At 40.0% G+C, this 13,371-nt stretch overlaps 1 protein-coding gene across 2 annotated transcripts in view; it reads left to right on the forward strand.

Annotated features, from left to right (window-relative positions):
• rab28 (RAB28, member RAS oncogene family) overlaps window positions 1-13,371 on the forward strand; it is a 91,527-nt gene that overhangs the window by 12,791 nt on the left and 65,365 nt on the right. For both annotated transcript variants that reach the window (XM_088343533.1, XM_088343534.1), the window contains exon 2: window positions 2,710-2,806. In XM_088343533.1, the coding sequence (XP_088199659.1) occupies window positions 2,710-2,806 (97 nt within the window). The remainder of the gene's footprint in view (window positions 1-2,709; window positions 2,807-13,371) is intronic.

Consider the following 13,371-nt stretch of genomic DNA (forward strand, 5'->3'; position numbering starts at 1 on the left):
CCAAATGCTCATTACGACCACTAGAGGGCTGTGTTGAGTTTGTATAGTGTGATGAGTTGGTCCAGGTTTAAAACGGCATTTATTCGACAGTTAAAATAAACCAGTTAACTCATTCAATTCCAAACAAGAAAATCTTGTTTTCCCAATTGTTTGTAAATAAATGCGTTGTTTTCCGAAGACATGCCTTGACTTCCGTGATTATGATATGTAGGGTTATTTTACTGATCCGGGCCGCTTCGGAACAAAAAGTCTGGATCCAACCCCAGAGCCATACTTGACATCCCTGGTTTCATGGAATATTATATATTATTTAAAACCTCATATTGGGAAAAAAAACCAGCCAATAGACATGAGGCTTTTACAGAGAGTGAGCAGGAGTCTGCGTGGATCATTTGTCAGTTTGGGAATTAAAAATAGTTTGGATGAGAGAAACTGCAGAAATACACACCAGTAAACAGATCTATTGTTGAACTATAATTTAGGTATGTACATATCGGTACACATATCATATATATTGTGTGTGGGGTTGTATCCCTTAACTACTAGGGTCATAGGGGCACCCTTTCCCATGGTGTGTCTTGGGCAAGTACAGCCTGGTGGCACCCATCCCTCTCCGGGCCAAGAATGTTTTTACCCGGTCTCGAACACCGAGGACGTGTTAGGCGAATGTGCTAACCACTACACTATATGAATGAAAACATTATTTTGAACATTATAAAATAAAATAAAAACAGGACAAAAACAATGACTCAATAACAAAATATAGTTAACATAAAATTTTCGAAAAGGGGTAGTATGAAGTAGACGCTTATTTCCCCTACCCCTTCATCTTCCCAATCACATTCTATATAGCTCCTCTCCTGTGTCTAAATACAACACAATCTCAAGGATACACACATGACATAGGTCAGATATCAATAATTATAATAATAACAATAGTCACATATTTATACACTAATCATCGTAGTACCCATCCCTCATTGTCATAATGCCACTAGTCACCAAACATCACTGCGAAACCAATGCTAATAACAACAATAGCAATATTATTAATAATAACAGTTATGATATAATAAACGCAAAAATAACAACAAAGTTAACCATCGTCTTGTAAATTGTTCCAAAGTTTGACTCCACTCACAGACACACACATACTTTTCCTAGTTGTTCTCACCTTAGGGATTTTGAATTTACTACAGCCCCCTAAGTTATAATTTCCCTCTTTCTGAATGAATATTTTTTTGATGTTTTCTGGCACTATGTTTTTGCTGACCTTCAACAGCAGTTGTGAAGTGAAAATTTTTACTAAATCATCCAATTTTAATAATTTGGACTGCAGGGATAAAATATTAGTATGATACCCTGTGTATGGTTCTTATTACATGTTTTTGGAGGATAAAAGGGGGCTGTAGCGAACTTTTGTAATTATTGCCCCAGACTTCTGCACAATATGTTAAGATATATATATATATATATATATATATATATATATATATATATATATATATATATATATATATATATATAAAATGATTTCACAGACATTCACTGATTATGGTTACCGTATTTTCCGCACCATAAGGCGCACCGTGTTATAAGGCGCACCTTCAATGAATGATATATTTTAAAACTTTTTCCATACATAAGGCGCTACAGTAGAGGCTGTAGTTCTGTTATGCAACCATTAGTTGGTGCCGCGCTAAAAGGAATGTCAACAAAACAGTCAGATAGGTCAGTCAAACTTTATTAATAGATAACAAACAAGCTTTCCACAACTCCATTCACTCCCAAAATGAATAAACAGCTGTTTTATTATTTTCTCTGAGGTAAAGCATTTTCGTGACACATCTTTAACATCTTTGAACAACAGCAAGGCATAACATTTTACTTTTCCTCCATTTAGTCAACACGCAAAAAAACGTCTGATACTGTTATGGTAAATTAAACGTTAGTGCATTTGCAGTATAGTGACACTCGTAATGTGCAAAAACAATAACAAGTGCAAAACAATAACAATAAAGCAATAACATAATAACTGTAAAATGTAAAGCGTAAACACACAAAAGAAAAACATAAAGCTCACTCTATCAGCTCCTCATTTACGAATCCCTCGAATCTTAATAGGAGCCATTTCAGGGTCTTTATACAAACGCACAAATAAAAGAGAATCGTTGTTTAATATTTCCCAGTATGCACAGCGCACTTCTTCTTCTACTCGAAAAATGGAGTCGGTGGCTGCTTACCGTAAGTTGCGAGACCTGTCGCGGCTCAATATCGATCCATATATAAGGCGCACCGGATTATAAGGCGCATAGTCAGCTTTTAAAAAAATCAAACAGATTTTAGGTGCGCCTTATAGTGCGGAAAATATGGTAGTTATGAAACAGAATAATCACAAAACAAGGTAATACTGTAGTATTATGAAATACATATTAGTTTGGTTGAAAGTGAGAAAAAACTAAAATGTCAATAGTAGTAATTCTATAATTGTGGTGTGTGTGTTGCACATCGTGTATAACAGTCCTGTATAAAGAGAGCGACATTTATAAGCTGAAAAACAAAATCATTTTTAACACACACACACAAATGACTTCGAATGAGAGTTCCACTGGGCAAAGAAAAAGAGTGAAGAAACGTAACTTCTTCCAGTGACATGTTGCTGGTCCCCGCTGACTTCTGCGCCTCTTTTTTTCCCCGTTTGTGTTCCAGACTTCACTCGCCACCAGATTTGCTCAGGAGGCCTTTGGGAAGCAGTACAAACAAACCATCGGCCTGGATTTCTTTCTGAAGAGAATAAGCCTTCCAGGTGAGACGCCCAACAAGCATCATCTGGGAGCCCTCACCCTCTTCCGAGGGCTCGGGGGGGAGCGCTCGCACGTGCTGTGCACACGTTTGGTGCAGGTTTTGAACAAGTTGCAAATTTCTTGTCACGGTCGTCGCTAAAACTCACAAAACACTGTATTTATTTGTGTGTAGCACAGATTTTTACGTTAAAAAGAACTCAGAGTTCGGGTAAGTGTTATACTCGAGGTTTCATTATTACCGTTTGAATGATCAGTTGAAAAATATCGCCGACCGCAATCACGAAACATGGGATCGTGAGACATATTCAAGATATAAACTCTCTGTTGGCAGAATTATTCAGATAAAAACACTTATTGAGTTTTGACCTCCCTCGCGAATGGAGCGAGCACGGCCCAGTCGCCATCTTCCCAGGTTGCCCGGGCCGTACCGACAACATCTGGTCAGTAGGCGTGGTTTATTGACGTCACACATAAACAGGAAATGAAGTCACACATGAGAGCGACTTCACATTAATATGAAATAAAATTGAAAAACGTATTTACAAATAATGGAATTAGACTGATCTTTGAAACGTGGCTATGTGTGTGTGTGTGTGTGTGTGTGTGTTATGATTGTTTTTATATTTAGGAATGTAAAAACACGTTAATTTCATAGCATGGAAGTAAATACACAACCAAAAACAGCCAACTTTACAGAATGCAACAGTAATTGAACCCGGGTCACAGGGGTGAGCTCGCTGAATCCTCATCACGACACCACCAGTTATATAGATCAGTGGTTCTCAACTGGTCTAACTTCAGAACCCACGTTCCACTCTAATGACAAATTGCGACCCATCCATCCATCCATTATCTGCACCGCTTATCCTCAGTAGGGTCACGGGGGTCCTATAGCCCACCCCAGCCATCTTCGGGCAGTGGGCAGGGGACACCCTGAACTGGTTGCCAGCACACAGGGACTGACAACTCTCTCGCTCATTCACACCTAGGGACAATTTGGACCGGCCAATTAACCTGACATGCATGTTTTTGGAATGTGGGAGGAATTCGGAGTGCCCGGAGGAAACCCACGCAAGCACAGGGAGAACATGCAAACTCCACACAGGAAGTTCCATCTCATGACCTCAGAACTATGCCGCACACGCGCTAACCACTGCGCCACCGTGCTGCCCGTTTCACGGTAATATATTACCGTATTTGTGCAACGATTGATCCGTTGAAAAATATCGCCGATCGCAATCACGAAACATGGGATACAACGGTAATTGAACCCAAGTCCCGGGGTCGAGCTCGCCAAATCCTAATCACTACGCCACCAGTAATATAGATAAGTGGTTCTCAACTGGTCTAACTTCAGGTTTCACTCCAATGACAAACTGCGATCCTAACCAGAAATAAACCTGTGCTAGAATCAAAGTCACCTTCACAGCTATTTCAATTTACCGTAAATTCCGGACTATAGAGCACACCTGATTATAAGCCGCACCCACCATATTTTAAGAGGAAAACCGATTTTGTACACACACACAAGCCGCACCTGTATATAAGCCGCATGCGCCCACATTTAAAAATGTAACACAAACACAAAATTAACCCAAACCCGACTTCAAGTCCCGCGATTGAAACTAAATGTCCTTCATTAAAGTCCACAGTTCAAAAATCACAGCCGGCAAAATGAACGGAAAATGATACCGGTACTTAAGGTTTGATGCAGACCTGCAGAGTCCGGGTCCCGTTTAAAGTAATCCAAGGAAAAAAGTGTATATTTCCAAAGGTAAGGGTGGGAAAAATATATCAGATGAACACATTTACTCACGCAACTCCTTTTTCTCTAACCAACTTTTTACCCCCGCTTCTTTCCTTGTCTGTCCCTCACCTTTAGCGGTCCCCAATTAAACCCAGCACCCCGCGTTTGTTCCGCCCCTCATTTTTCGTTCACCCGTGCAAAACATATCAGAATAAGTGTCTAAAATAAATACAAATAAATACATTACAAAAATATACAGTTGCAAATACATATTATACACGGGTTACACATATTTACAATGAAAGACGGTACACCGAGAGAGTTTTCAAACCTTTAATAATAATATTATAACTTTCATCCCAAACCGTGCCTGTGAAGGGTAGCAAACCGCTACTTGGAACACCGAGAGAGTTTTCAAAGCTTTAATAATAATAATATAGCTTTGACAGGGCAGTTAATGGTAGCAAAACTCGAGCGCCGCTAGCGGCCGTTAGAAACATTACATAAATTGGCCGCATCACTGAATAAGCCGCAGGGTTGAAAGTTAGGGAAAAAAGTAGAGGCTTATAGTCCGGAATTTATGGTACATATAAATCACACAGTATATCCTTTAAGCAAAATCCATCAAGTCAAAAGAAAAAGCAGCACCTTGGAACGGGGATCGCCCTTGACCTTAGAGGTTCCGCTGTAATTCACCTTCGTATTTATATTTCCTGTTTTTGGCCCAGCCGGTATTTTCGTGTCCTCAGTTTCTCGCCAAAGGTTCGTCTTAGTTCTTGCCATCAGCCCATCGGAGCTGAATGTGTCTTTTCTGGTGGCGCCTCATTGTAGCGCGTCTGCCACTTGTCAGGCTTATTCGCTGTGAAAGCCGAAAAGAAAAAAAAACCTTTCCTCTCCTGTGCAAATAGCCCAGGATGCCTACAGACGAATCAGGTCGGCCTCGGTCTTAATCCTGAGTCAATACGTGAACAGTTTTATGTTCATTTCGTGGATCACCTAAGTTCTACCCATCTTTTCCTGTGCCATTTATAACACTCGCTCTTCTTTTTTGGCTTATAGCATGTTGTAACTTATGCTATACAGACGCTCCCCTACTTACGACCATTCGATTTACGTAAAACGGTAGATATGAACATTTTTTTCGGGATGGCGAAAAATATCCGGACATTGCTGTAAGTTAGATTTTGTATCCTGTGCACCTTTTTCAGAGGAGAGGACATTACTGTAGTGCTTCTTTCCGCCACTACCGGCGTGTGGCGCTGTGAGAGCTCACCCAGCATTCACCAGGAAGAAAAAAAATCTGCTTCCTTTTCCTTAGTTTGTGTGTAAACAGTCTATACTGTCTATGTCTAGACTATCTCCAGTGCGCTAAGAACTTAGACATTTTTATTGTTTAATATGTCGCGCATCCATTCAATATGGTTGGTGTAAAGAAGAGGCGAGCCGTTTCTTTTGAAATGAAAGTGGAATAAGAAAGCTTGATGCGGTTGAGAAAATGGTTGGATTGCTTTTTTTCGGCCACTTTTTACGACGGAGGAGGGCCTCTTGAAGCGCATCTTCCAAAAGTAAGTTAAACTCAACTTTTTTAAAATCTTTATAGAGCATATTATTTTATGAAACTTTATTTTTTAGTACAAAACAATACCGGTTACTTATAGGAGCCTTAAGCCTATATAAACCTTAAACATTCAAAATATAGCACTGAAGCAACTTACGAACAAATTCAACTTACGAATAATCGTCCAGAACCTATTTCGTTCGTAAGTCGGGCAGTGTCTGTACTTTCAAATTTTAACCCGTTTAATGCCAGCCTACTTGAATGAAAATCTGAGGTTTGACGTCGATAGCCATCAGCGGGACTAAATATGTAGACTGAATTTCTCAAAATATTTGATAGATCCATGAAACTGTATATCAATTATTTGAATGTCATACATTTATGATAAGATGTTTGACTATATTTCTTCTTGAATTTTCCTTACCTGAATTTCAAATTAACTCCCTAGTCATTTACAATTTTTGTTTTTGTTTTTTTGTAACCATTTTAAAATACAGTGGCTTGCGTAACTATTTGGCCCCCTTCAATTTTGTGACCTTTTGCCACATTTTAGACTACAAACATAAAGATATAAAACTGTAATTTCTTGTGAAGCATCAACAATAGGTGGGACACAATCATGAAGTGGAACACACCTTATTGGATATTTTAAACATTTAAAAAAAAACAAAAAAACGAAGAAGTTGGTGTGCAAAAAGATTCAGCCCCATTAATACTTTATAGCGCCACCTTTTGGTGCAATTACAGCTGCAAGTCGCTCAGGGTATGTCTCTATCAGTTTAGCACATCGAGAAACTGATATATAAAGAGTGCAGTAAGTAGCAAGCATTTATAAATATAAAATAGCAACCTTTTGAAAATGTAATGTAAATATAATCAAATTAATACAGTTTTAGTTTGATTTCTGTGGATTTATTTTAAAACAGCCACTTGCTTGGCATGTGACGCCGCCCCTTTAAAAGGAGCGAGGCTTAGGTCGCATAGTCACTCTCACCAGGGGGAAAAACAGCAAGTGAAGTACTCCGAGTAACGCTTTCACTTACATGAAGGGGATTTAAGTTACTTCGTAACGGCTTCAATGTAGCCTAAAGTAGCGGAGAAAGAGTACTATTTCTTCTTGACAAATCTACTCAAGTAAACATATAGTGATTAAAATTTACTCCCAGAAGTACAAAATATCCCAAATCTCAAGTAAATGTAACGGAGTTCAGTGTTCATTTTACCTCTGAAAAGTGATGAGTCCCGGGGACTCGCATGCTCAGAAATCTATGGGTCCCAACAGAGATCTATGGGTCCCCAAAATTTAGTGTTATCGAACTTGAAATTGTAAATCGGTGACAAATATAGAATAAAAATCTATATATTCATTCAGTTTTAATCATCAAATTATTAATTCATTTTCTGCATCAAATTATTGTTGGTAATATACCGATTAAAGGGATAACCACAAACCTGTCTTTTTTTTTCATTTTCTCCTTTTATACTTCCTTTTTTTCTTAACTTCTTTATACAACATCATAATTCGTAATATAATGTATCAAAGCCAGTGAGCCGTTTGAGAGCCGGCTCTCTTGAATGAGTTGAGCCGAAAAAGCCGGTTCTCTAAAAAGAGACGGACTTTTCACCACACAACTCGAGATCGGCGTGCAGACGAAAACTCGAACCGCGAGACCAAAACAACCTCTGCCGGATCTGCCTGACGAAAAGTTTGGAGTGTGGTAAATCTTTGTTTAAAAAAGATGTAATCGGGTAATAATGACAATTTTGTGTCAAAAAAGTTGAGTCCTGGGGACGCACGTTGATTTGAGACGATGCGTCCCCAGAAAAAATAATGCATCTAAGACGCAGGGACGCGGGCAAACGAGAACACTGGGAGTTAATGTAACTACCTACCCTTGAATATCATATTAACAACATAATAATAACATGACACGTTGCTTTAGCATTTCATATGAAACTGGTAGCCCTTTGTGTAGCTCTCAGCTTCAAATTACCGTAAATTCCGGACTATAAGCCGCTACTTTTTTCCCAAACCTTCAACCCTGCGGCTTTTTCAGTGATGCGGCCAATTTATGAAATTTTTTGCGGCGCTCAAGTACAAAAGGTAAGATTTAGACCGGTGAAATACATACGTCGAGGAAGACTATAACTTCTTAGCTTGTGCACAAATTAAATTGGCATAGAAGTATCCTCACCATGCCAATTGCAGAAAGAAAGGCACATGACGCAGCTTTCAAGCTAAATGCAATCGAGCAGTCCGTTAAAGAAGGAAACAGAGCTACTGCATGTAAACTTCACTTTGCGAGCGTGTTGCTAGCGTGTTTTTGAATAAGGGAGCGTGGGACGACGTCTGTATGACGTAGTCTCTTTCCCATACCGGGGAAGACGACTTTGGTGACGTCAGTCATAAGGAGGAAAATGAGGACAGCTTGCCGTGATTACTGAAAGTACGAGATAATTTTTTTAACAGAGACAATTTCTATGTTGCGAGCGTGTTCATAGTAGCGTTTTGCTACCCTTCACAGGCACGGTTTGGGATGAAAGTATTATTATTAAAGCTTTGAAAAACTCTCTCGGTGTACCGTCTTTCTTTGTAAATATGTGTGTATATGTATAATATGTATTTGCAACTGTATATTTTTGCAATGTATTTATTTGTATTTATTGAGACACTTATTCTGATGTTTTTCACGGGCAAATAAGAAAGAAGGGGCGGAGCAAACGCGGGCTGACGGGAAGTGGAGTAAAGGTGAGACGTGTTTGCTGTCGCGGCGGACAATAGTGGATATATATTTTTCCCACCCTTACCTTTGGAAATATACACTTTTTTTCCTTGGATTACTTTCAACGGGTACCCGGACTCTGCAGGTCTGCATCAAACCTTAAGTACCGGTATCATTTTCCGTTTAATTTGCCGGCTGTGACTTTTGAACCGTGTCGGTTATGGGTTAAAAACTCATATTGTTGGAATATGACATAATGAAATTGTGTGTTTAATTGATGTTAAAAAAATTGTTAAAACGTCATATTGTCAGATATAACGAAATTGTGAACAACGAAATTGTGAACATGCTTAATTGCTGTTAAGATTGTCAAGAAAAATTGTCACATTGTTTATTTGCTGTTACAAGTGTGAATATAATTGTTCAAACCAAAAAACCTTTTTTTTAATGTGGGCGCATGCGGCTATTATACAAGTGCGGCTTGTGTATGTACAAAATCAGTTTTCCTCCCGAAATGTGGTGGGTGCGGCTTATAATCAGGTGCGCTCTATAGTCCGGGTTTTACGGTACATGTGTCTATTCTATCATTACTAATAAAACCACACAAAGTAAAGTTGTCTGCACGCGGTCAAAATGATGCTGATTTGCGAGTTGAATGAAAGATCGTGTTCTGGTAGCGTTTCAATTTCGGTTAATGAAACGTGGAAACCTCCCAAAATGTTGCGGTGCACCCCCCCCCCCATGAATCAAAACAACTCCAACCTTCACTTATTGAACCTTCAAGCGAGCGTCTTTACTTCAACGCCGCTCACATTGACCAGCTCAGTAGCCTAGATGGTAAGGCGCCCGCTTTGAGACTGGGAGGTTCGGGTTCGCGCCCCGGCCGAGTCATTCCTAAGACTTAAAAAGTGGTCGGCGGCGCCCTCTCTTGGCTGCGGCTGCATCGGGTCAGATGCAATCGACATTTCGTTCTGTGTACATTGTTATACAGAATGACAATACAAGGAAATTATTATTATTATTATTATTATTATTATTTACGTGTCTCAACCGAGCGGCATCAAGCCTGGCTCCACACTGGAGTCGTTCAAGGGCCCTTGTTCTGCGGAATTGGTTGCCGATGAGCTGAGTTTGACTGCCTGGGTGGTCCCGGCCCTGGTTTGGGCCCTTCGGAGCGCTCGTCCGGGTCCGGGCAGGGCCTTAGCCGTCTTGTCGCCTCTTCGTTTGAATGCGTGTATGCGGGCTAGCCGTAAAACCCCTTCACCATGAAGGCTCAACTTGTCAAATTTAATGTATATTTTTCGAGGCGAGGAGAGGTGAGTCGAGGCCGACTGGCAAATAAAAACCCGCGAGGGAGATTTTAGAACAATATTCGAGTGGGCCAGATGGAAGAGGTAGGGCTGGGGATAACGTTGGAAATTTTTAAAAGCGATTTTCACATTAATCCATTGCTTCTTTTCTATATAAAATCTAGCGTGAAAACTAAACTAAGTGTTTTCCATTACCTTTTAAGATAAGTGAAAAACAATTTTTTTTGCCATTTATTCAAAATTGTGTACCTGGTCACATTGTGAACACATTTTTGGAAAGTTCTTATTGCTATTTCACAATCGCGATTGTATATTTTTTTGAGTTGCTGGTCATAGAGTTAAAGGATTTTAAATGGTAAATAGTCTGCATTTATATAGCGCTTTCCAAGTCAATGAAAACCTCCCAAAGCGCTTTACAATGTGCTTCACACTTACCCATTCACACACACACACACACACACCAATAGCGGCCATGCAGCCATGCAAGGCGCCGACCTGCTTATTGGGGGCATTAGGGATTCAGTGTCTTGCCCAAGGACACTTCGACATATAACACGGAGGAGCCGGGAATCGAACCGGCGACCTCTTGATCCCAAGACGAGCGCTCTACCTCCTGAGCTAATGCCGCAAAATCTATTTGAAATAAGTCTACCAATACATAGATAAAATATCCGGACATTGCTGTAAGTTATATTTTGTATTGTGTGTACCTTTTTCCGAGTACAGGACATTACTGTAGTGCTTCTTTCCGCCGCTACCGGCGTGTGGCGCTCTGAGAGGTCACCCAGCATCCACCTGGAAGGAAAAAAATCAGCTTCCTCTTCGTAGTTCACGTGTAGACATTAGATACTGTCTAAAAATATAAATCCCCTCCGCGTAAGTACGTGTCTGTCTGTCTCCGCTAAGGCGCAAAAATCTGGACGTCGAACTTCTGCAGGCTCTACCATGGTTAACCAATCAAACATAGCCTCGTCACATGACTACCTTCAACTTCAGCACGGGGAAAATTGTTTACGGATGGAAAATGTCGCTTAGCAATACCGACTCTGAAAACACAGAAGAGGAGGAGCACCACCGGCCTCACCCCAAAAGCATGTTCCCCTTAAAAAGGTTGCCAAACACCAGCTACAATATGCAATGTCTCCTTTGTTCGAGTTCATGGGCTAGCTTGTTATTCTTCTTGATAAGTATTGGGTCTTTAAATGTGTTACTTGGTGCTACATGCTTCATTTATTTACTTGAATTATACTATTTTTTTTGTATTGTTGATTAAAGCACTTTAATGTACGTTGATTATTTTAATCTACTTTTGCTACAGTTACTCAGTACTTGAGTCATTTTTTCACCAAGTCATTTTTTTCTTTTAATCAAGTAAGGATTTGAATGACTACTTTTACTTCTACTTGAGTAATATTTTTTTGAAGTAACAGTACTTTTACTTGAGTACAATTTTGGGCTACTCTACCCACCTTTGCATATCGAACTGGTTGCCCTTTTAAGTAGCTTTGTTTTCAAAAAGGTTGGTGACCAGTGTTCCCTCTAAACTGCGCGCGTGCGCAATCGCGCACTGCCTGCACATTCTCAGCGCACAAGAAAATCTAGCCAGCGCAATGTTCCCTCTAAACTGCGTGTGTGAGTTTTTAAAGTTTTTTGAGAACCGGCTTCTTCGGCTCGGTTCACTAAAAGGAACCGGCTCTTTTGGGTCCTAAGCGGCTCTTCGGGTTGTTTTTGCTTCTTTCATCCCTATATGACCAAATATTATGTAGAATTATGCACAAAATGACTTAAAGGAAGGGGGAATAGAACAAAAAAGAAAAAAATACCAAAATGAAAAAGACAAAAAAAACAAAACAAAAGGAAGAGAAAAAAGAAGGAAAAATTCAGAAAAAAGCCAGAAAAAAAGAAAAGAAAGAAACAAAGGAAATAAATAAATAGAGAACAAAAAGAAAAAGTAACAGCTAGGAAAAAAATCAAGTCAAGTCAAGTCATTTTTATTTGTATAGCCCTAAATCACAAAGAGTCTCAAAGGGCTTCACAGATTATTACACTATATTACACAGACTATTTTTCAGCCGACGATAAGAGTAGGTTATTCATATGCTATGGAGTAGAAGTGAGTTTTAAGCTTAGATTTAAAAAAAATAAACACAATGAGATTTTTTAAAAAGGGATTAAAAAAAAGAAAAAAAAAACAGGGAAAAAGAAGAAAAAGTTTGTGTTGCATTCAAATAATTTCCAATTATACCAAGTCAATCTTGTTGCCAACATTGTACTTTCACTAAAAAATGTGATTAAATACAGTTCTGTATCGTGCAACTGACTAAATAAGCCCCCAAAAATGTTAGTAGTATGCGACAAAAGATACCAGGAAAAAAAAGAAATGGAAATCTTGTGAAAGAAAGAAATGACATTTGTAGGCCGTACAACCTTTGCAATAATCTCATCTCATCTCATTAGCCGTACCGCTTATCCGCAATAGGGTCGCGGGGGGGCTGGAGCCCATCCAGCCATCTCCGGGCAGTGGGCAGGGGACACCCTGAACTGGTTGCCAGTCAATCGCAGGGCACACAGACAACTCATTCGCTCATTCACACCTAGGGACAATCTGCACCGGCCAATTCACCTGAAAATGCATGTTTTTGGAACGTGGGAGGAAACCGGAGTGCCCGGAGGAAACCCACGCAAGCACGGGGAGAACATACAAACTCCGCACAGGAAGTCTGGAGCTGGATTTGAACCCACGACAGGTTCCCATGACATGAACTGTGCCGCACAAGCGCTAGTCACTGCGCCGCCGTGCTGCCCCTTTGCAATAATACATTAGTCAATTCATTCAAAAGTGAATTTTTTTTTGTATTGCCAGAAACTCCGCAAAATGTAACTTGATGTCAAGTTTTGGACATGTTTGATAATGACTCAGTTGCCACATTTGGGATTGCCGTTGCTCACTGTTGTTTCAAGCGTTGCTCATCGACTTTGTGTGAACGCTCAGACCCGTGGAAAATTACAGGGAACATTGTTGGTGACCTCTGATCTTGTCCCTCTGCAAGAATGCTTTCCATTTTTTCTGTATTGTCGGTTGAAGCTCCAAAATGCGTTGACAATTTCTTCCCCGTTGCACATTTCGGCTTGACCTCCTTCGGGGTTTATCTGAAGTTTTCCTTCCCGGGAATAAAGCGAATAAATGCCTGGGGTGTTGAGTCAGCGAGGAGCTTTTGCAACACAAATA

Source organism: Urocampus carinirostris, chromosome 9 (assembly GCF_059441175.1).
Source record: "Urocampus carinirostris isolate Australia breed hairy pipefish chromosome 9, RoL_Ucar_1.0, whole genome shotgun sequence".
Taxonomy (NCBI): Eukaryota; Metazoa; Chordata; class Actinopteri; order Syngnathiformes; family Syngnathidae; genus Urocampus; species Urocampus carinirostris.